At 42.5% G+C, this 24,305-nt stretch overlaps 1 protein-coding gene across 2 annotated transcripts in view; it reads right to left on the bottom strand.

The window, feature by feature from the left end:
* Positions 1–16,427, bottom strand: part of prkg1 (protein kinase cGMP-dependent 1) — a 904,903-nt gene extending 888,476 nt beyond the window's left edge. Inside the window, exon 1 of one of the 2 annotated variants that reach the window (XM_062976200.1) lies at positions 15,777–16,427. In XM_062976200.1, coding sequence (XP_062832270.1) covers positions 15,777–16,045 — 269 coding nt within the window. In that variant the 5' untranslated portion in view covers positions 16,046–16,427. Of the gene's footprint in view, positions 1–12,196; positions 12,216–15,776 lie in introns of those variants that run through there. The other variant, XM_062976201.1, reaches the window with a different exon arrangement.
* Between the last annotated feature and the right edge of the window lie 7,878 nt (positions 16,428–24,305).

Genomic DNA, 24,305 nt, shown 5'->3' with positions numbered 1-24,305 from the left:
GGTTAAGCATGAATTTCAACTTAAGTCATCCAAGTCGTAGTCCAACATGTCAAAGCACCTCATCATACAGACTTTCTCATACTCTCCAATATCTCCCAAATGAAAACTACAGCAGGATACCTGTGGACAAGGGGAGTAGCTTTATATGTCAAAAACAGTTACGTTGCAGAAGAAATGCAAGACTGTAATCCGGGAAACCAGCTTGAAAGCATCTGGATAAGAATCAAGGGAACCGGGACTCAAAAAGATCTTGTCGTGGGTGTCTACTACAGACCTCCGAGTCAGGATGAAGGACTTGATGAAGCCTTCTGTCAACAGCTGACCAAACAGGCACAAAGAAGAGATATAGTAGTCATGGGCGATTTCAATTATCCCGATATCTGCTGGAAAACAAACTCAGCCAAGAGTACAAAGTCCAACAAATTCCTCACTTGCCTTGCAGATAATTTTATGGTCCAGAAGGTAGAAGAGGCAACAAGGGGATCAGCAACTCTTGATCTAATCTTAACAAATGTGGAAGACCTGATCAATACAGTTGAAGTGGTTGGATCCTTAGGGGCAAGTGACCATGTGCTCCTGCAGTTTGCAATACAAAGGAATGCTGAAACTAAGACAAGTCAAACACGCATTCTGGACTTTAAGAGAGCTGACTTCCAAAAAATGAAGGAATTACTGAGCGGCATTCCATGGACGCCGATATTAAAAAACAAGGGAGTTAAGGATGGATGGGAGTTTTTCAAAAGTGAAATACTCAAGGCGCAAATGCAAACAGTGCCAACAAAGAAGAAAAATAAGACAAGTGCAAAGAAGCCAGAATGGATGTCCAAAGAACTTCTAACTGAGCTAAAGCTCAAAAGTGACATGCACAAGAAGTGGAAAAGGGGAGAAATCACCAAAGAAGAATTCAAACGTATAGCCAACACCTGTAGGGAAAAGGTTCGCAAGGCTAAAGCGCAAAATGAGCTCAGGCTTGCTAGGGACATAAAAAACAACAAAAAAGGCTTTTTTGCTTACGTTGGTAGAAAAAGGAAGAAAAAGGAGGCGATAGGGCCATTGCAAGGAGAAGATGGGGTGATGGCGACAGGGGACAGGGAAAAGGCAGAACTACTTAATGCCTTCTTTGCCTCGGTCTTCTCAGAAAAAGAAAGCCATCTTCAACCTCAGCAACACGGAATGGACGAAGGATTGGGGGAAATCCAACCCCAAATAGGGAAACAAGTTGTCCAGGAACACTTGGCCTCTCTAAACGAATTCAAGTCCCCAGGGCCAGATCAGCTACACCCAAGAGTACTGAAGGAACTAGCGGAAGTTATTTCAGAACCACTGGCAATTATCTTCGAGAGTTCTTGGAGAACGGGAGAAGTCCCAGCAGATTGGAGGAGGGCGAATGTGGTCCCTATCTTCAAGAAGGGAAAAAAGAACGACCCAAACAATTACCGTCCGGTCAGCCTCACATCAATACCAGGCAAAATTCTGGAAAAGATCATTAAGGAAGTGGTCTGCGAACACTTAGAAACAAATGCGGTCATTGCTAATAGTCAACACGGATTTACCAAAAACAAGTCATGCCAGACTAATCTGATCTCTTTTTTCGATAGAGTTACGAGTTGGGTCGATACAGGGAATGCTGTGGATGTAACGTACCTGGATTTCAGTAAGGCCTTCGACAAAGTCCCCCACGACCTTCTGGCAAACAAACTAGTAAAATGTGGGCTAGACAAAACTACGGTTAGGTGGATCTGTAATTGGCTAAGCGAACAAACCCAAAGGGTGCTCACCAATGCGTCGTCTTCATCATGGAAAGAAGTGACAAGTGGAGTGCCGCAGGGCTCCGTCCTGGGCCCGGTTCTGTTCAACATCTTTATTAACGACTTAGACGAAGGGTTAGAAGGCACGATCATCAAGTTTGCAGACGACACAAAACTGGGAGGGATAGCTAACACTCCAGAAGACAGGAGCAGAATTCAAAACGATCTTGACAGACTAGAGAGATGGGCCAAAACTAACAAAATGAAGTTCAACAGGGACAAATGCAAGATACTTCACTTCGGCAGAAAAAATGGAAATCAAAGATACAGAATGGGGGACGCCTGGCTTGACAGCAGTGTGTGCGAAAAAGACCTTGGAGTCCTCGTGGACAACAAGTTAAACATGAGCCAACAATGTGATGCGGCTGCTAAAAAAGCCAATGGGATTCTGGCCTGCATCAATAGGGGAATAGCGTCTAGATCCAGGGAAGTTATGCTCCCCCTCTATTCTGCCTTGGTCAGACCACACCTGGAATACTGTGTCCAATTTTGGGCACCACAGTTGAAGGGAGATGTTGACAAGCTGGAAAGCGTCCAAAGGAGGGCGACTAAAATGATTAAGGGTCTGGAGAACAAGCCCTATGAGGAGCGGCTTAAAGAGCTGGGCATGTTTAGCCTGCAGAAGAGAAGGCTGAGAGGAGACATGATAGCCATGTACAAATATGTGAAGGGAAGTCATAGGGAAGAGGGAGCAAGCTTGTTTTCTGCTGCCCTGCAGACTAGGACACGGAACAATGGCTTCAAACTACAGGAAAGGAGATTCCACCTGAACATCAGGAAGAACTTCCTCACTGTGAGAGCTGTTCGACAGTGGAACTCTCTCCCCGGGGCCATGGTGGAGGCTCCTTCCTTGGAGGCTTTTAAGCAGAGGCTGGATGGCCATCTGTCGGGGGTGCTTTGAATGCGATTTCCTGCTTCTTAGCAGGGGGTTGGACTAGATGGCCCATGTGGTCTCTTCCAACTCTACTATTCTATGATTCTATGATTCTATGATTCTATGAGATCAGAGTGTGGTGAAATTGGCAAAAGTTATTAATGAAAAGCACACAAACTAAGGGAGGCTACAGCTGTTTGCTTTTGTCTGATCCTACTGAGAAGGGCAAATCTCCACCCCCTCCTCTCCTCTTCCTCATTTAATTGTGTGCAAACTACTTTTATACTTTGAACTCAGTTTATAGTAATTTGATTAATCTGAAGTTAAAGAGCAAAAACAGAAAAAGAAGAGAGAAAAACAAGGCATTAAAAAGTGAGATAGCAGAGATTAATGAGACTATCTTGCAAAAATCAACAGCTGGAGGGTCTGCTTTTGTATAAAAAGAACCACAGATAGTTATCATTTTGGCAGAGGCATTTTCTTTTATTTATAAACAGAAGGGTCATGCCTCTTCTAAGACAATATGTACATACCTCTTCTAAAAGCAAATAATTTAATTATAGAGGAATTATAACTAGCCAAAATTTTGTGGCAGATGATCCACCACTTTCAAAGCCATTCTGCCGTTTTAATTCAGATGAAACAAGGTTTGGGTGATGGCCTTAAATCAGTACCTTCTTAGTGGAATGAGGTTGGAATGTAGTGATTTCCAAACATTTAGTCCTCCAAGTCTTTGGGGCATCATCTCCCAAAAGCCCTAGCCATCTTGGCCAACGGTCAGGAATCTTAGGAGGTGAAGTCCAAAACATCTGTAGGACCACAGTTTCGGAACCACTGTAGTGGAACCAAGGCCATTCTAAGCCATCCTCAAATACTTAATTTCAGAGAATTAAGGAAACACTGCTGGAGATAACCATACTGAGACAAAACTTTCAGCAGATTTAGCAATGACCTTTAGAGTGGACCTTTAGGATATTCCACAAGGGAAGGTCACTTCCTATCCTCACCTCTCTCAGATGACCTTTAAGAAAGGTTAAAAACATTCTTTTCAACTAGTATTAATAATTAGCTTGTGTTTCTTTAGTTTGTACGTGATCCTAATGTATACCAATGACTGTCATTAATTAAGAGCAAGTTCAGAGGCATATTCATTATGGTTTGCACCTGAAACAATTAAATTAACACAGACCCCATCTACACTGATTGTTAAATACAGTTTGAAGTTAATATATTTTCTCGCATAATAGTTGCACTTTTATCCCTAATATGCAATTTAAAAAGGGCTACAGTAAGCAACAGTGTGGTCCACTCATCCATCCACTTACCTACTTTCAAGCACAGCGCCTCTTCACTCATTCATGTAATCACTTACCCACCTGACTTCCTGCTCACCTGCCTTCCAGGGAAGCACCTTGCCTGAAAGGTAGGCAAGCAGACAAATAGGTGGGTGAGCGAGTGCATGAGTGAGTGAAAGAAACACTGTGCCTGAAAGGGGATGGGTGGACAACTGAAGAAGTACATTGGGCAATGAATCAGGGCTGCGACTATTATGCGATGAAAGCAAAAATACCAATTGTTAGGACTGCCAAAATCAGCTATCTCGCAATGGTGACTATTATGCAATGAAATATGGTAGCTTCAAACTGAGGCATCCAGACAACAAACAACAACTAAAGCAAGCAAAAGAAAGCCCTTAATGCAGAGCAGTGTTCTGTAGTTTGTGTAATCACTATACCAGCCTCAGGCTGGTTCTAGGATTTCCTTTGCAATCATCTGCACAGTGAAACCACATGCTTCAGTACCAGTTTGAAATCTCATTAAATGGCCAGCGTAGGTGGCCTCAAAGTGTATTATAAATTTATGTAGTATACAGATTTGTTTCTGGCTCAAAATGGATAGTATAATTTTATAACTCACTGAACTGTTTCTCACTTTTTGTGTAATTGTAGCATGATGCCATTGTGAAATTGGGTTCATCATTTTGAAACACCCTGTATACACAATAATAAAACTAAAATAGCAAAGAATTTGTGAAATAAAACAGCTTGTGGAAATAATTCAAATTGTGTAGTATCAGCTATACAATGGTATTAGTGTTAAGGTAGCTGTGACTCTGCAAATGTTTAAATATTGTTGGATGCCTATTCTCATTATTTTCTGAGTTATATGGCTATGTGGAAGGGCCCTTTGTCAGGATAGTGGGGTTTGAATTTAAATGCAAGGTTTTTGGATAGGGTGACTGACTTAATGTCTTTCAGTCTTTCCCTAACCTCATAGTCACAAGTGATGTTGGGTTGAAATTTCCCAGTCTGCATGGTGTAAAATCTAAAGTGATGGGAGTTGTTGTTCAATACCATCTGGGTTTTTTTTTCGTGTCAGAAGCAACTTGAGTCGTTTCTGGAGTGAGAGAATTGGCCGTCGGCAAGGACATTGCCCAGGAGATGTCCGGATGTTTTGATGTTTTTTACCATCCTTGTGGGAGGCTTCTCTCATGTCCCCGCATGGAGCTAGAGCTGATAGAGGGAGCTCATCTGCACTCTCCCCGGGTGGGATTCGAACCTGGCAGCTTTCAGGTCAGCAACTCAACCTCACGAGGCTTTAGTCCACAACGCCATCGGGGGCTCCTATCTGGGTAAAAACTAAAGAGCATCAACCACTATGTACAAAAATCACAGTTGGCCTTCATGAGTTCTCTTTCCAGGGATTCAGCGGCCCTTTGGAGCAACCATAAGGTTGATATGGTTTAACAACCCTGTTCTTTGATATAGATTCCCAATCTCAGAGTCCTAGATGTCATTGGACTATAGATCTCAGAATCCTGGATTGTAGCAGCTAAAGTTCATCATCACCATCTCAGGTTTGGGAACCACTGTCCTGTGAACTTGCACCATGGAAAGCATTTTGGTGTTTGTTTCTAATGCAATTTGTATGATGCAAAATGACTTTGAAGAGCCCATTATCTGAGTAGATTTTAGCAACTCTCCCCACACCTTAAACAGCCAGCTGTCACATGCCCCAAATGTCAGATCAGCTCCTATTATTGGATTCAAGCTCTTCAGCAGCGTTTTCAAGCAATCTGTCCAGTCTGTGCTATGCAGTGCCAGAGGGCCTCCACATGACCCAGAAGTGCGTTTGGGATCTTGGGGGGATGGAAGGGAAAGGATACTATTTCAGTAAATTAGCCACATACTTAAGAAATACTATCAACATTCTGTATCAATTTCATGTCCCCAGATTTTGGGGACTGAGGTAGCAATAGTCATTCAAAGAAGCCTTCCCATATTCTCTCTTGATATATAAACTCAAACAATTCAACATAAATGTTTTAATTATTTGAAATATTTGTTTTATTGTAGATAAAACCATAATTATATATAATGTTTATATGCCACATTTCATTTGCTCAAAATGCTTCTAAGATGTCATCTCAGGTACTGAAAAAAAAACTCAGCTCAACAAACGTTGTACCTGATAATTACAACAATTTTTCAGGAAGAATTAAAATATTACAGTATAGGTTATATATTTCACACAGATGAGAGAGTTCCAGGTGGCACATCTTCAGTAGGATACGTTTTAGAAAGAACACTTTCATTTTAACAGCTGTCATTTCCGCAATGTAGGCTGTTGTGCTCTAACAGGCACAATGGATTTTTCCATCTCTAGCTCTAAATCCATCCCGGTTAATGCCCTTTCTCCCACTAATCCTAAATTCCTAACTATTTACTCATTACAATTACTATCAACATCTTTTAGTAAAGAAACCTCCAGGCAACCCTTTCAATCTTATCTTACATGTTGTGAGGATACGTGAAACAGCAGATACTAGAAAACTCTATTATTTGCAATGGGATGTACATTGAAGGTACTGAGAAGAGGGTGTAGCTTATACAGGAGGCCCAGCCTAAGTGAATAACTGAATAAGTGAAACCGTGAATATGCAAAACCATGATGTTTGTTATGCAGGGACAGGCTCACACATTATATTTGTGCTTACTTGTCGGAAATAACCCAAATATGCCTACAGAGAAGGTCCTCTGTTTCCAGTGGGGTTTGCTCCCAGGTAAATACAATTAGGGTTTCAATTTTATAAGGAGTGTAATCCTTCATGTGTCTACTCTGAAGTAAGTCTTACTGCATACCAGAAAATCATTCAGCTGCAGTGTAAATCTCCAGCATGCCTTTAGCCTTGTAAGCTTAGTTTTGATTTCAAAAAGCAGAGATTGCAAAAACTAGAATGAACAATGCCAGGAAGTTAAATCACTGATAAAAAAAACTTTGTTTTTAAAATGAAAATCAAATTTTAGAGCCAAACACTGGTTTCCACACAATGAGGGTGGGGGCTGTAGAAACAAGGGAGAAAGAAATCCCTGAACGGGATTGTTATTAAAAGACATTCTGTTCCTTTAAATGTTCGAGTGCATCTCTCCCACCCTCAATTCCAACCATTACTATCTCCATATATTATACTTGTCATAACTCTCTGTTACAGTGAGTCAGTGTGCTGAAAATAAACTTCATGGCTCCTATTCGAAAGCAGGAGTCCAAAACACTGAACAGAAAAAAAGGTTTCCCCTCTGTCCTAGTGTAAACCACAAACAGGAGGAAGTTGGGATTTAAAAGTTGTGATGAATGCTGGAAGAAAAAAAACTGTTCTAAACATCTGATATAACAAATAAATCTGCCTCTGTGAAGCAAGACTGGCTTGCCATCCTCCAAAGTTTCCCAGTTTGGAAAAAGACCCAGGAGAGGCACAAAAGCAGGCATCCCTTACTTTGCAAAACCCTTTTCAAAGTCATTTTTCCAAGCACATGGAGCCCTGGACTTAAAATCCTATATTTATAAGACCAGTTTAATTTTAACCCAAGATCTACAGTACTCTCTTTCAGGCAAATCTCTGGCCTCAAAAGCCGGAGTTTCAAAATTCATAAACTGACCCCAGTCATTAAAGCAATTTTTAAAAAATAGTCAAATGCAGCAAAGAGGCTGCATTAAAAGACTCTAGTGATCTCGATATATTCAAGAGGCTGACAACTTGCCCCCGTCCTCACCAACCTCACCTTCCAAACTCCAGTCATTTGGGGAGAAGAGGAAGACACCAAAACCAGAAATAACCCAAGGAACTGCAGCAAAACCCCACACTCGCACACACATCCAGGCCACAGTTGACATTGCGATGAGGCCAATTTTTAATCACACCCTTCGGCCTTTTTTTTTTTTCTTTGTATGGGATGTGTCAGACACAGTTTTATGGAGAGACCACTGGGTTAATTTGGTCACTCATGGACCTTCTTTCTAGCAGCAACAACCCTTCTCTGTTCTTCATTTCAGGCCACTTCTTCCCCCACAACCCCAAATGGCTCCCTTGCAACTTCAGGAACTGAAACACAATAATCTTTTCAAGTGTATTGATTCCTCTCTCTTCTAGGCAGTGAAAGTAAGCATGAAAGTCCCAGAAGAAGTTCGTTGTTGTGTTCAGCTCACAGACTCAAGCGATTCTGAAAGACGGAAAAGGTGCTGAAAGGTGCCTTTTCAAAGCATTTTAAATTATGTTTATTTCAAGTCCTTACAAAATGCCAGGGCATCTCATCGAAGGAACATTACTCTCCCGCGCAAGGTGGAATGTCTTTTCTAAAGCAGTGTCTCCTGCAATGTGTGGCGAATCATTAAACACGAGCAAAGTACAGACATTTTTCTCATTTCTCAGATCTATTATTACATTAATGCGCAAAGCAATGAAAACTCACAATTCATCAAGCTTTAAAAATATATCAGTGAATGTTGCTTCAACTGACTCTCAGTTAACCTGAATTTAAGCAACCAGAATATTCCAACAACCAGCAAAAAAATCAAAGAAATAATATGGTAAATATTATTAAATATGTTAACTGTTAACTTTTGTATTGCACTTTTTAAACTTGACCAACGTGTGGGATTGTTCACTGGTTTGAGTCCTCATGGGGAAAAGGCAGATATAAATAAAGTTAATAAAGTTAGTAGTCGTAATAATAATAATAATAATAATAATAATAATAATATCACTTTTAGAAAACAGTAAAACTGTGTTATTTATTTATTTACTGCATTTGTACCTTGCCCTTCTCACCCCAAAGGGGGCTCAGAGCCACCTTACAACAGGCAACAATTCAATGCTATATATTTACATATTATAAAATAAACAAGTACATTAAAATCAAGAAGTTAAAAACATCAATTATTAAAACATTAATTAGAATCACACGATTGAAATCATAATCCAGGGCCATTTTGTTTGTCATTCATATTAATTCGTATCCCTGCTCAAATTACTGATCAAAGGCTTGGTCCCAAAGCCATGTTTTAAGTTTTTTTCCTGCAGGTCGGGGGGGGGGGGGTGTGATCTAATTTTGCCGGGTTGTTCCATAGACAAGGGGCCACCACTATCTCTCGTCCCCACCAATTGCGCTTGTGAAGGAGATGGGACTGAGAGCAGGGCCTCCCCTGATGATCTTAACTTCCGAGGTGGATCATAGAGGGAAATACATTCGGACAGGTAAGCTGGTCAGGAACCATTTAGGGCTTTATAGGTTAAAGCCAGCACTTTGAATTAAGTTAAGTTTGTCTTTACTTATCTTAATTTGCTTTTAATTACTGTTTCAATATTAATATCAAGCCAATATAGAGTTTTTTGGCATGGTATAGTATTAGTTAAGCCTATTTTTAATAGTAACTCTCAAGCATATTACCAATGTGTCAAGGTTAGAGGGTACATGAAGGCAGGCCCTTGCCTTCAAGCAGTTTACAGATTAAACACAAAAGATAGCAAACAAACCAAGATTATTATATCATCAGCACAATCAGAAAGTAAACTAGCAAGCAGGAGAGGCCTAAGCCATTTTGCCGCCAGAGGAAGCAAATAACATAATGAACCACTCATTTATCTGAAAGCCAAATTGACCTGTCTTGGGGTCATACTAGAAGATGCTGGCAACAAGGCATTGGTCTTAATTGACACCTAACTTGGTCTGTATGTGTGTTCATACCCCCTTCTTCTGCCTCCCAGCAAATGCTGCCGGAAGTGATCACTGTTGTTCTTTGGTAGCAATGCCTCTCCCAAATAGAGAAGTCTTCTGCAGCAACTCTAACGTATAATCCTTGTCCATCAAAGATTATACCAAGCACAGAAGATGAGGATATATCGTAGTCCATTGTACTGGTTACAATAATTTTGTCATGTTTTAAACTGTACCACGAAACTCCTCGCTCATCCCGTGAACTGATGGAAATTTAGAAAGTCACCACTTACATAAAGTGTAAAGTTGATGCAGTTTGACATAACTAGAACCACACTGGCTCAATGCAATGAAATCGTGAAAATTGTTTTTTACAAGGCCTTTAGTCTCCTCTGCCAAAGAGGGTTGGTACCTCATCAAAATACAAATCCCATGATCCCATAGTACTGAGGTCCCTTCTATACGGACATGTAATCCAGATTTTCAAATCACGTAATCCACATGATCATCTTTAAACTGGATTATATGAGTCAGTATTGCCATATAATCCAGTTAAATCAGATAATCTGGATTTTATATGGCAGTGTGGAAGGGGCCTCATAGGGTTCTTCCACACAGCCATATAACCCAGATTATCTGCTTTGATTATCTGAGTCCAAATTGCCATATAATCCACATCAATGTGTATTTTATATAGCTGTGTGGAAGGAACCATATAGTCCATTTCAAAGAAGATAATCTGTTTTGAAAATCTGGATAATATGGCAGTGTTGTTCAAGCCAAGATCCCTTTGCATGCTAATATTTCAGACCAACATAGTGGTTGTTTTTGTTTTTTTGTTTGTTTTTGTGTGTCAGGAGCAACCTTAGTCGGGAAAAAAAAAGTGGTGACTTTGGCCCCTTCTACACTGCCATATAAAATCCAGATTATCTGCTTTGAATTGTGTTATATGGCAGTGTGGACTCATATAATTCAAAGCAGATAATGTGGATTATCAACTTTGATAATCTGGATTATATGGTAGCCCGGGGCTGTGGCGCAGACGGGAGAGCAACGAGTCACTGACCAGGAGGTCATAAATTCGAGGCCCGCTCAGAGCTATGTTGTTCGTCTTTGTCCTGTGTTAAAAAGGCATTGAATGTTTGCCTAATATGTGTAATGTGATCCGCCCTGAGTCCCCTTCGGGGTGAGAAGGGCGGAATATAAATGATGTAAATAAAAAAAAAAAAATAGTGTAGATCCAGCCTCTGGCCCCTTCTATAGTGCCATATAAAATCCAGATTATCTCTTTCGAACTGTGTTATATAGGAGTGTAGACTCATAAAATCCAGTACAAAGCAGAATGTGGATTATCAACTTTGACAATCTGGATTATATAGCAGTGTAGATCCAGTCTCTGGCCTCTTCTACATTGGCATATAACATCCAGATTATCTGCTTTCAGATGGATAATATATGGCAGTGTAGACTCATATAATTCAGTTCAAAGCAGGTAACATGTATGATTGATTTTTACCACAATTTTTTGGATGGCGTGATTTTTAAATGTTTGTAATGTTTTAAATTTTTGTTTTAATTTTAAAAAATATTTAATATTTCAAGCTTTAATTTTATATGTGTTTTGGGGCATCGAATTGTGCCATGTGTAAGCCGCCTTGAATCCCCTTCGGGGTGAGAAAGGTGGGGTACAAATAGGGCAAATAAATAAATGAATAAATGAATAATCTGGGTTATATAGTCATGTCGAAGGCCCCTTCCACACAGCTGTATAAAATCCATATTGAATTGGATTATATGGCAGCAAGGACTCAAGATAACCCAGTTCAGAGCTGATATTGTGGATTATCTGCCTTGATATTCTGGGTTATATGGCTGTGTGGAAGGGTCAATAGATAACTCAGGGCCCTTCTACATGGCCACATAACCCAGAATATCAAGGCAGATAATCACACAATACCTGCTTTGAATTGGGATATCTGAATCCACACTGCCATATATTCCAATTGAAAACATATACAGTAGAGTCTCACTTATCCAATACTCGCTTATCCAACGTTCTGGATTATCCAACACATTTTTGTAGTCAATGTTTTCAATACTTCGTGATATTTTGGTGCTAAATTCGTAAATACAGTAATTACTACATAGCATTACTGCGTATTGAACTACTTTTTCTGTCAAATTTGTTGTATAACATGATGTTTTGGTGCTTAATTTGTAAAATCATAACCTAATTTGATGTTGAATTGGCTTTTCTTTAATCCCTCCTTATTATCCAACATATTCGCTTATCCAACGTTCTGCTGGCCCGTTTATGTTGGATAACTGAGACTCTACTGTATTGTGGATTATCTGCCTTGATATTCTGGGTTATATGGCCGTGTGGAAGGGCCTTTAGGCTCCTGAGCGGCTTGGCTTGGTTGCCATGGCAACCTGGGAAATCAACATTAGGACGCGCCACACAGAGGGACTTAGTTAAGGAACGCTTTGGCAAAGTAGAAAAAAGAAGAAAAAAAACTAACCTCGAATGTGGAGGGACTTTCCAAAAACTTTCCTCAACGCGGGCTCAAGCCAATCCAATACCATTTTGTACCCTCAGCCTCGCGTTTGTTTGAATGCCCATCCTTCAGAGGAGAAAGGCGGGGGGGGGGGGGGAGGATGGCGAGGGGGAGGAAGCGAGGCGCGCTTTAATGGGATATTCAATATCCTGCAACATGCATTTGGAGCGCTGCGCTTCCAGCGGCGGCTTTAAAAGCTCCTTAATGCGCTCGGCGCTTCCTCCCTCCAAGGCCCGCCGGGGTTTGCAGGCTGGGGCCGATCGATGGCGCTTCTCGGGTGTCCGGGACTTGGCTTTTCCTTTTTTTTAATAAACCATTATTGTTTTTGTTTTGGCCCAAAGCAGTCGCCAGATTGAGGGCCCTTCCACACAGCCATGGAACCCAGGATATCAAGGCAGATGATCCACAATATCTGCTTTGAACTGGATTATCTGAGGGCCCTTCCACACAACCACAGAACCCAGAATATCAAGGCAGAAAATCCCACAATCTCTTCTTTGAACTTGAGTCCACACTGCCTTATATCCCAGTTCAAAGCAGATACTGTGGGATTTTCTGCCTTAATATTCTGGGCTATATAGCTGTCTGGAAGGGCCCTGAGTCCACACTGTCATATAATCCAGTTCAATGGGGCTGAATTTGGCAAAAAGCATATCTACACAGTGGAATGAATGCAGATAGGCTATACAGTAGAGCGGGGTCCCCAAACTAAGGCCCGGCGGCCACATGCGGCCCATTAAAGCCATTTATCTGACCCCCATGGCACAAAGGCAGAAGGGGGTTGGACTAAATGACCCAAGGGGTCTCCTCTTCCAATTATTATTATTATTATTATTATTATTACAATATTTATATCCTGCCCTTCTCACCCAATAGGGGACTCAGGGCAGCTTACAATAAAAAACATATATAAAATTGTACAATACATTGTGAATCAATTAAAATGTTATTAAATTACATCAGACATTCATTAAAAACACTTATAAAATACAGATGGGCATGTTCCGAGTCTAAAAGACTGGGTCTGTCAATTGAGTTCCAGCATACATAATAATAATTAGTGCTGCTAATTGTTATTTGAAAGCCTTATTATTATCATCATCATTGAGGCTGGGAGGCCATCTGTCAGGGGTGCTTTGCTTGTGCTTTTGGTGCTCAAAGGCAGAAGAGAATTGGACTCAATGGCCCAAAGAGTCGCTTCCAACCCTCTTTATTATTATTATTATTATTATTATTATTATCATTATTATCATTATTATCATTATTATTGCTTGGTGGCCAACTATAGTCCGGTCCTTCAACGGTCCAAAGGATCGTGAACAGGCCCCCTTTTTAAAAAGTTTGGGGACCCCTGCAGTAGAGTCTCACTTATCCAACATAAATGGGCCGGCAGAACATTGGATAAACTAATATGTTGGATAATAAGGAGGGATTAAGGAAAAGCCTATTAAACATCAAATTAGGTTATAGTTTTACAAATTAAGCACCAAAACATCATGTTATACAACAAATTTGACAGAAAAAGTAATTCAATATGCAGTAATGCTATGTAGTAATTACTGTATTTACAAATTCAGCACCAAAATATCACGATGTATTGAAAACACTGACTACAAAAATGCGTTGGATAATCCAGAATGTTGGATAAGCGAGTGTTGGATAAGTGAGACTCTACTGTATTTATACTGGCCTATATCCCAGGGTCTAATCCCAGATGATCTGCTTTGGACTGGATTATATGAGTCTCCACTGCCATATATAATCTGGGATCCGATTCTGGGATATAGGGCGGTGTAGATCCATCCTTGGACTGTCAAGGAGAATCATTGGGGATGTCGCTTTACAAGACTCTTTGCCAAAGAGGGTTGGGACCTCACCAAACTACAACTCCCAGGACTCCATAACAGGGCCCTTCCACACAGCCCTATATCCCAGAATATCAAGGCAGAAAATCCCACATTATCAGAATGTGACCTTAGATAACCCAGTTCAAAGCAGATATTGTGGGATTTTCTGCCTTGATGTTCTGAGATATAGGGCTGTGTTGAAGGGCCCTGAGCCAAGGCAGTACTACCAAACTGCATCAGTTCTACAGTATACATGGGGCCTTTCCACACAGCTATATAACCCAGTCAGAAAATCCACAATATTTCAATTGAACTGGGCTATCTGAGTCCACACTACCAATGTGGATTTTATACAGTGGTGTGGAAGGGGCCTGAGAGTCAGGCAAAGGTTATGGTTGAACTACAACTACCATCAGGATGGCTTAGTGGATGCTGGGAGTTGCAATCTCTTAGGGCCCTTCTACACAGCCATATAACCCAGAATATCAAGGCAGAAAATCCCGTATCTACGTTGAACTGGGTTATCTGAGTCCGCACTGCTAAATATTCCAGTTCAAAGCGGATAATGTGGGATTTTATTCAGCTGTGTGGAAGGAGCCCCAAAGTAACTTTGAGGTTGGTGCTGTTCATTGTTTTAATCCTGACTTTTAAAAATATATATTTGCGTGCTATTCTATATTACATCTACACTGTAGAATTCATTTAGTTTTAACACCACTTGGGACTGTCGTGGCTCAAGAGTTGCAGTTTGACAAGGTCTTCCAGCCTTCTCTGCCAAAGAGTATGGGGGCCTCACCCAACTACAAACTCCATTATTCCATGGCAAACTGCTTTGATTTGAGTCTAGGCCAGCCATGAGCAAACTTGGGCCCTCCAGGTGTTTTGGACTTCAACTCCCACAATTCCTAACAGCCTACCGGCTGTTAGGAATTGTGGGAGTTGAAGTCCAAAACACCTGGAGGGCCCAAGTTTGCCTATGATTGGTCTAGAATGATTTCTCTTTGCTGTGGTAGCAGCAGCAGCAGCAGCACACCTTAAGGGCAAGGGGGAGTCAGGGCACGCGGCTTCGACGCTCGCACGGCGCATGCTCACAGCGTCCAAGGCGTGCTCCACAGAATTAGAACCCGAAGTGCCCAAAAGGATGAGACGCTGAATTTCGGGGGGTTCTATCACTCCCATGGCCCCCCTCCCACCTCGACGACGGTTTGAGTTTGAATTGGAAGGTTCCATTCCGTTGGAGGAGGGGGGGTATGAGGAGAGAGGACGGGGCGAGCTGCTTTCCCGAAACAACTTTGCGACAAGTCCAAACTCTGAAGCGAGAAGCAGAAAAAGAGAGGCGGGAAAGGCAGAGATGTTTGTTTCCACACGTGACGAGTTCCTCTTCTCTCTTCCCCCCCTCCTTTAACAGTAAACTTGGGAGGGTCCTCTGAGGAGGGAGACCCCCGCGGAGAGAGTGGGAGCGACCTAACTCCCTGTCAAGTCCGTTTTGCGCTGGGACGGAGCCATTAAGAAAAGGGGGAGGGAAGGAGAGAGATGTCAACGTTCTAGGGTTTTGAGAAAGGAGAAGGAGACCCCCCTTGAGAAAAGAGTGGGAGCTGCCCAAATGGTATAGCTTTGGACGTGACTATGGAGAGAAAAGGGGGGAGATTTCAGAGAGGAAGAAAGGGAAAGAAGGAGGGAGGCAGACTCCTGCTTACCTCTCGGACTTGGTGAACTTTCGGAAGGCCTGCCGGAGGTCGGTGAAGGAGCGGTAGGTCTGGGGCTCGGCGGAGATGCCCTGCGCCCGGGTGGTGCGGGGCCCGATGTGGGCGGTGGGCGCCGGCAGGACGGACTGGCACTTGTGAAGCCTCCGCCTCAGCTCCTGCAGCTCGGCGTCCTTCTCCCCCAAGCGCCGCTCCAGCTCCTGGATCCGCTCATCCTTCAGCAGCAAGAGCTTGGCCAAGTCCCCTTCCAGCTCCTCGCTCATGGTGCTCCCTTTCGATGGAGAGAAGGGGGAAGGAAGGAAGGAAGGCAACGAGAGCCCTTTCCTCCCCCCGGGAAAGAACACTCCGAGAAGCGGCTGCGACCCAGGCGAGCGCCTCGGAGCCTCTCGGAAGGAGAGAAAGGCACAGCAAAGCGAAGCAAAGGAAAGGAGGAGATTGAGAGGGAGGGGAAGGAAGGGAAGGGAAAAAAAGTAAGTCCGAAGCGGCGTTGGGGAGAGATCTGCTGTCAACTAATGAAGGCTGGTGAGGTTCTCTTCGATCCACTTACTGCTGAATGGGCTGTAAATGGAGAGAGAGAGAGAGAGAGAGAGAGAGAGAGAGAGAGAGCTGAGCTCACTTGGAGGCAAAGCGAGGCTGAGTGCTAATCTGGAAGCAGCCTCTCTTGGGACTCAGTGATTATCTTTCATTGAGAAAGCAATTAGAGCTCCTGCCCTCCTCCTCCTATTCCTCCTCCTCCTCCTTCTTCTGCCGCCCTTGAGATCTACCACCGGATTCACTTTTCTTCCGGGAGAGGTTTTTTTTTAAAAGAAGAAGACTTCACACTCCCCCCCACCAATATATCCAACTCTTGCTGTCTCATCACACTAGAGCATGAATCCACTTTAAATCCACTTTCTGCCTCCTGCAGAAGTCTGGAGTTTGTAGTTTAGTGAGGCCCAGGACCTGCCCTCTCTAAACTACAAGCCCCAGAAGTCTGCAGGAGGCAGAAACCGGATTTATTTAATCATTTACAGCATTTATATTCCACCCTTCTCACCCTGAAGGGGACTTGGGAGGATCACAACACACACATTCATAGCAAACATTCAATGCCGTTGGACATACATGACAGACAAACAGATAGAAGTACAGTGTTCCCTCACTTATCGCAGGGGTTGCATTCCAGGACCACCCACAAAAAGTGAAAATCCGCGAAGTAGGGACACTATATTTATTTTATAATTTATACCGTATATACTATTATTTGCTGCCTGGCTATCTCCCAACATGCTTCTTTGCAGCTCCCCCTTGCCATCTGCTTTGAGGGAGGAGGAGGGGCTTGGGCAGTCTCGCAGAGCCTCTGCCATTTCTGTATGAAGGAGAGCGAGAATGGCGGGGGAAGCGGTATTTGTATCTCCCTTTGGGGGGGGGGGGGGAACACCTGCAAAACAGCGAATCCACGAAAAACGAACCGTGAAGTAGCGAGGGAACATTGTATATTGGCATTTTTTCCAATTTCAGCGCCTGGATGTTATGTTATATTCCAGCCACAGGGGGTGCTGTTGCTTCATCCGCTATGACGACGAGCCCTTTGATTGCAAAGATTTTCCTCCTTGTTCTTTGATCGCCAGCATTTTTATAGTGCTGTAAAATACCTCCCCGCTTAAGTGGTGCCTAATTTCTCTACTCACATTTCAGCTGTTTTCTATTTAAAGTGGATCCATTCTCTAGTATGATGAGGCCTCAAGGAGCTGGTTCCTTCTCTCCATCCCATTGCATTGGCACCACTTGAAATTACCAAAAATCTCACTGCTGTGGGACTTTAAGAGCCCTTCCACACATCCATACAACCCAGAATATCAAGGCAGAAAAACCCACAATAACTGCTTTGAACTGGGGGCCCTTGCACACAGCCCTATATCCCAGAATATCAAGGCAGAACATTCCACAATAACTGCTTTTAACGGGATTATCTGAGTCCACACTCAGATAATGTGGGATTTTCTGCCTTGATATTCTGGGATATAGGGCTGTGTGCAAGGGTCCTGGGTTATCTGACTCCACACTGTCATATATTCCAGTTAGAATAATAGAATCAGAGTTGGAGGAGACTTCATGGCCATCCAGTTCCAGCCCCTGCTGAGAAGCAAGAAATTGTATCCAAAGTACCCCCGACAGATGGCCATCCAGGCTCTGCTTAAAAGCCTCCAAAGAAGGAGCCACTACCACACTCCAAGGCAAAGAGTTCCACTGCTGAAGAGCTTTCACAGTGAGGAAGTTCTTCCTTATGTTCAGGTGGAATCTCCTTTCTTGTAGTTTGAAGCTGTTGTCTCCAGGGCAGCAGAAAACAAGCTTGCTTCCTCCTCCCTATGACTTCCTTTCACATACTTATACATGGCTATCATGTCCCCTCTCAGCCTTCTCTTCTGCAGGCTATACATGCCCAGCTCTTTCAGCCACTCCTTGTAGGGCTTGTTCTCCAGACCCTTGATCATTTTAATCGCCCTCTTCTGGGCACCTTCCAGCTTGTCATCTCCTTTCAGTTGTGCCCAGAATTTGACACAATATTCCAGGTGTGGTCTGACCAAGGCGGAATAGAGGGGTGGCATGCCTTCCCTGGATCTAAACACTATACTGTTTATGCAGGCCAAAATCCCATTGGCTTTTATAGCTGCCGCATCACATTCTTGGCTCATGTTTAACTTGTTGTCCACGAGGACTGCAAGATCCTTTTTATATGTACTGCTGTCAAGCAGGCGCCCCCCATTCTTTGCATTTCATCTTTTCAGTTCAAAGCAGATAATGTGGGGTTTTATTCAGCTGTGTGGAAGGGATCAGAGGAAATAGAATGATACTTAAAGTAGATTAGCCTGAAGTATTCATCTTGTATATCAGGCATGAACAAACTTTTTTGCCTTGGGGCTGCATTGTGGGCCCGGCCAGCCAGGCCTGGGGGGAGGGGGACTTTTCACACTGGTGGGGCGGGCCCATGAGGGAAAGGCCCCAGGATTGGGCAGTGCCAAGAGAGGGTAGATCAGGGCCTGGATCATCCTTAGGTTGTCCTCCCAGCATAAGGATGGGGCTGCTTGCAGCATCGTGGCATTATGTCAGGAGGAGGACAAAAGAGGCAGTGGCTGAGAGTGCTCTGGAGGGCTCTCAGCTGCTATGTGCCTTCCTTCAGCTGTCCTTCCGGCATAAGGATGGGGCTGCCCTCCTCTCGTCCTTATACTGAGAGGAGGGCGAGACACACGGTGTGCTGAGAGGGCTCTCAGATGCTGCATTCCTTCCTCCCCCATCTTTTTAGCATAAGGACATGGTGGGCCACCGTGTCCTTGCAGTAAGAGGACAGGGAAAATGAGGAGGGCCTGAGGTAAGCAACCAGGGGGCCACATCCAGCCCCTGGGCCTTAGTTTGCCCATGTCTGTTGTATACCAACAAGGTTCAGATGGTTTCTGAATATATATATAGAGAGAGAGAGAGAAGGAAGTGAACTTGAATGAGTTCTTCAGATAGCTAAATATGCTTTTCACTGAAAGTCAGAGTTTAACATATTACTTTTAACTTACAACTTGCAGAAATATTACTTTTGACTAAAGGGGAGGATGAGATATTCTGGGATTTAGTTGAAAGTAATATTTCCAGGCTGTGCCTAACCTTTAGTCAGTTTGATAGGAAAAATGAGCGAGAGCCATGGGAATATTTTCATTTTGTTGTTAATGTTCAAGGACCACATGGGCTTTGCCCTTGCCTTCTTCTTGAGGCCGAGAGAGTGTGACCTGCCCAAGCTGACCCAGAGGGTTTCCATGGCTGAGCAGGAATCATCAGAGTCAAAACAGGGATCACTAAATGCAGAGAAAGTGGAGCATGTCTGGGTGCATCCACACTGTAGAATCAATGCAGTTTGGCACAACTTAAACTGACCCGGCTCAGTGCTCAGGTATTTAAGTTATTTTCAGACTTACAAGGAATCCCTCTTGTTACCTTGGAACATCTTGTAGAGTCATGGGAGAAGAAGTGTATGTGTATGTTGAGTTTCTTTCAATCTTCCCCCTTTTGTTGTTGTCATTGTTGTGTGCCTTCAAGTCATTTTTGGACTTACGGAAACCTGATGGTCGGGTTTTTCTTGACAAAATTTGTTCAAAGTGAATAAATTCTTCGAGACGGCGAGACTATGACTTGTTCAAAAAACCCCAATGGATCCCATGGCCAAATGAGCATTTGAATCCTGGTCTTCAGAATAAGTCCAATTCTCAAACTAGCTGGGATTCTTAAATACAGAGAAGTGGAGTACTGTATCTCCCACTCTCTTTGGGTGTATCTGCGCCACAGAACAAATGCAAGTTGGCACCACTTGAACTGCCATGGCTCAGTGTTAGGGGATTGAAGTCTTTTCGGACTTACAAGGGAACCCCGTGTCATCAGTTAAAGACCACATGGCAATTAGGATTGCTATCTGAAACATCTCAAGTCATGGGAGAACAGGGTGGTGTGGGTGTGTAGAATTTCTGTCAACAGGTGGGCCAAAAGTCACAAAGGGGTATCATATACACACTATGCATGGTATTGGATGCCATTTAGAAAATTTGATTTTTCACATAGAATGTTAATTTATTTCCCATATACATTTGGTCCCCAATTTACAAACAAAACAGGTTCTGTAAACCTGTAAGTTGGAACAGGTGCATTTTTAAGTGTAACTCCAGCCCCCCCCCCCCAAATCTTTGGATAGCATAGAGAAGGGTTAACATCCCTGTGGTGTTTGTTTTGCTGTCTGTTCAGAAGATTTCTCCTCACTTCCTGTCCCTGTGATGGTTGGACTTTGAAAATTTTGGCTTGATAACTCTTTCAGGAGTCAATTTCCCTTCTGAAGGGTAGATTCCTCTCACTTCCTGTGTTATCACCCCTTTAACTATAAGTCATTTATAAATCACATATTGGTATCTTGGGGAGTGCCAGTATACTGCTATGATGCTATGGTATTGTAAATTAAAAACAAAAAATAAATGGGTTAGATATTGAAACCTCTCTGTGACTTTTGGTCCACCCTGTCCCGTTCCCCCCCCCTCCCCCGTTTACACTTCTGCTGTTGTTGTGTGCTTTCAAGTCATTTTTGGAGTTACTAAGGTTGGGTTTTTCTTGGTAAGATTTGCCATTGCCTTCCTCTAAGTGTGAGTTGATCAGGGAGACCCAGCAAGCTTCCATGGCCAAGCAGGAATTTCAACCCTGCTCTCCAGAGTCAGTCCAACACTCAAACCAGCTGTGATCACTCAATACAAAGAACTGTAGCATCTACGCTGTAGAATGAATGGTGTTCTATACAACTTGAACTGCAACAGCAGTCATATTGAACAAAGTTATATTCTCTCAGCCTCAGAGGAAGGCAATAGCAAAGCCGCTTTGAACAAATCTTGCCAAGAAAAAAACCTAATGTTAGGGTTGCCATAAGTTCAAAAGGACTTGAAGGCATGTGATGACCACAACAGAAGTGTGGAAGGGGAAGAGACAGAAACTCAACACATATGCATACTTCTTCTCCCATGACTCTTCACGATGCTGAAAATAGCAACCCTAATTGCCACATGGTCTTTAAAAGGTGACACGCAGCTACCTTGTAAGTAGAGTCTCAGATTTTGTCTATTTTTTAAAAGAAAAGCAAAGAAAAATAGATGTCCTTCCAAAAAAAATTATTGATTGTTTTGGCTTTTGTGTAATACACAACCTACACACAAAATCAATCCGCCTCCTTCAGAAGGATACTTATCCTTGATGGGAGTATTTCAAGGGCTCCAAACACTTGGCACGTGCAGCCTCTTAATAACCCTTTCAACAGTCTGTAAAGCAGGCTGGGATTTCAGCCCTAGCAACAAGTGTATGTGTGTGGATTTCATGCTGACCTCCCATCAGCCCTAGCCAGCATAACCAAGAGTGGATATAGCAATGCAACAACACTTGTAAATCCATGCCATTCCCAGCTTTCAATGACATCTTGTGAGAAACTTGGGCGCCAGTGCCTGAACTCATCAAAACAGCAACAGGAAGCCAATTAAGATGAGCGAATCATAGTGACTGTCTCCTTCCAGTAGATGCCAGCCAGATGCCTCCAAGAAGCCTGTAATCATATACAAAAGCCATCCAGCATATATGTCCCCAGCATCTGCTAAAATATCTGTGAACATGAAGGTCTGCTTATTTGTATACGTTTATTTATTTCATTGAGGAGTTAAATGTACCATATCATACCTTTCCTGTCATGAAATCAAGGAAGCATATGCAGTTCTCCTCCCATCCCCAATTGTATTCTCCCAGCAATTCTATGTGATAGAGAAGGCTTAGAGAGAAATACTACCTGGGGTCAAGATTAACCAGTAAGTTTCATGGCTCCATGAAAACCAAAACCTGGACTTTCCAGGTCACAATTCAACAACAATTACAGCAGTACCCTGACTCTTTGACAAGCCAAACTGAATCAGTATTAGCCATGGAGAAAAGTATAATCTATAAATCTGTCCTCCCCTATTTACCCTCCAATCATTTTAACAGCTGGTCAGCACCACATTCTGTTGCAGTTACATCTTAATTTATGCATTGGATAAAGTAGTGCTGCTTTATGGGTGTTTTTTAAAACCCAGTACAAAATAATTTATCTGGATGAGCATAATCTTATGGGAGAAACTGAAATTTCTCAGTCTGTTTGTCTCATACTATTTATAGTATCTTGTTCAGAATTGGTCTCGGCTCCCATACAAAATATTGAAAATATATTGAATAAATAACTTGTATGAACTTTTTATAAACTTTATGAAGTTCTGTAATGTTACCCTTCCCTTCAACCTCAGCTCAAAAAAGTTTTAAAACACGTGGCCTTCTCCTGTATGGATGGTGTGCCAACTCCAAATGATTCACTTGCTTTTTTTCTGCATCTTTTTCAATGATGCAATACACTTTTTAAAGATGGAGGGATCACAAATCTGTGGCAGAGTTAGGCATGTATCTGCACCATACAGTTATATGAGGACATAGACAGAAAGCATAATCTATCCATTGGACGGCAACCTGATTGACTGGAAACCCACTAGGTGACCTCGGACCAGTTATATTCTCTTATGTCCCAGAGGAAGGCAAAAGCAAACTACTTTGAACAAGTCTTGTCAAGAAAATTCTGTTATAGAGTTGTCTTCAGATTGGCATAAGTCAGAAATGACTAGAGGGCACACAGCAAAAAATGAAATGGACAAAGGCCACGGAGCAACACATCTACCATCACATCCCAAGCTGTTTTGGCTTCAGTTGTCCAGGGTAGAAATTAGGCAGGGAGCATTTTTCCAGCATTTTATTTGCTTTCTAAATTCCTCTGTTGAAAGCAAGGAGGGTAGAGCTCCACAAGGCCTAGCTAGTCTAGTTAATGGACCAGGATACAGCTCCTTTCCATGGATAGAACCTGCAGTTGGAAGACCTTGTGCCAGTTTTTGACAGCAGGACCATTATTGCCTGCTGAGCTCTCAACAGATGCAGTAGGAGCTCCCTAGTGACAGATTGCCCCCACTCGTAGTCTTCCTCTTAGCCAGCGGAGGAATATTTCCACCATATCCTAACCCCCTTTGGCAAGGAGCAGCAGGGGGTTAAGACTACACAGTCAGATCCTGGCAGTTCTCTTTACAGCCTCTTTTCTAATAATTCCAGACACAGAGTTATCCTTTTTCTCAGCTGCTGCACACAGAGTTGACATTTTCAGTGACCTATCCACCATGATTTGTTTTTGGCTATTCACAGCCAGTTCTCACTTCATACACATACATACATATATATACACACACTCCTCAAAGTGCAATACTGTATATTACTATACTTCTTGGTTTCTAAGATACGCTCCCTCCCATATAAGCATCTATGAAAACCCAGTGCATCTTAGAAACGAGGATGCTTTAGTATATAAAAGTAAATGCTTTTTTTCTGTTGGTGGTACTGATGGTAAATCTCATTTACTATTCTGTTGCACTGTCATATAGCTTGGGAAAGATCCCTTTGTGGTTCTTTACAATCTGCTTTGGAGTTCATCATCACTCATTTAGTGCCATTCACAAACTTGGCAACTTCACTATTCACTACAGATCATTTATGAATAATGCAACTCTCTTTATTCTGTTGGGGAAACTGTCTATTTGTTTCCTCCTCTTTAAGCACATAAGCACAGCATGGTATTCATGGTTGGACCAAAATTTGAATCAAGGACTTGCCAGAGCATAGCCAGTCAATATTTTAATAAAGTCTTTATTCATTATTACTGAATGTTCTCATAATTCTACTATTTCAAGGTGTAGTTCCACTATGGTGAACTTCAGCTGGTTTAGGGTAGGGCTAAAGCTGACATAAAACAATTAGCTGAGATAAAGAACAATTTCCTTTACAGTCCATTCCGTGTACAGAAGCTGACCAGACTAACATTCAGATCTTACTTCAGCCTGACAACTGATGAAAGCAGAGGTCTACTTTTATTGGAGGCAATGTAGTGCATTATGCATTAGGCTCTGTACCCAAATATCTTCT

The sequence above is a fragment of the Anolis carolinensis genome, chromosome 3, assembly GCF_035594765.1.
Source record: "Anolis carolinensis isolate JA03-04 chromosome 3, rAnoCar3.1.pri, whole genome shotgun sequence".
In the NCBI taxonomy this organism is placed as follows: Eukaryota; Metazoa; Chordata; class Lepidosauria; order Squamata; family Dactyloidae; genus Anolis; species Anolis carolinensis.
This window is presented reverse-complemented; position numbering and strand designations above follow the sequence as displayed.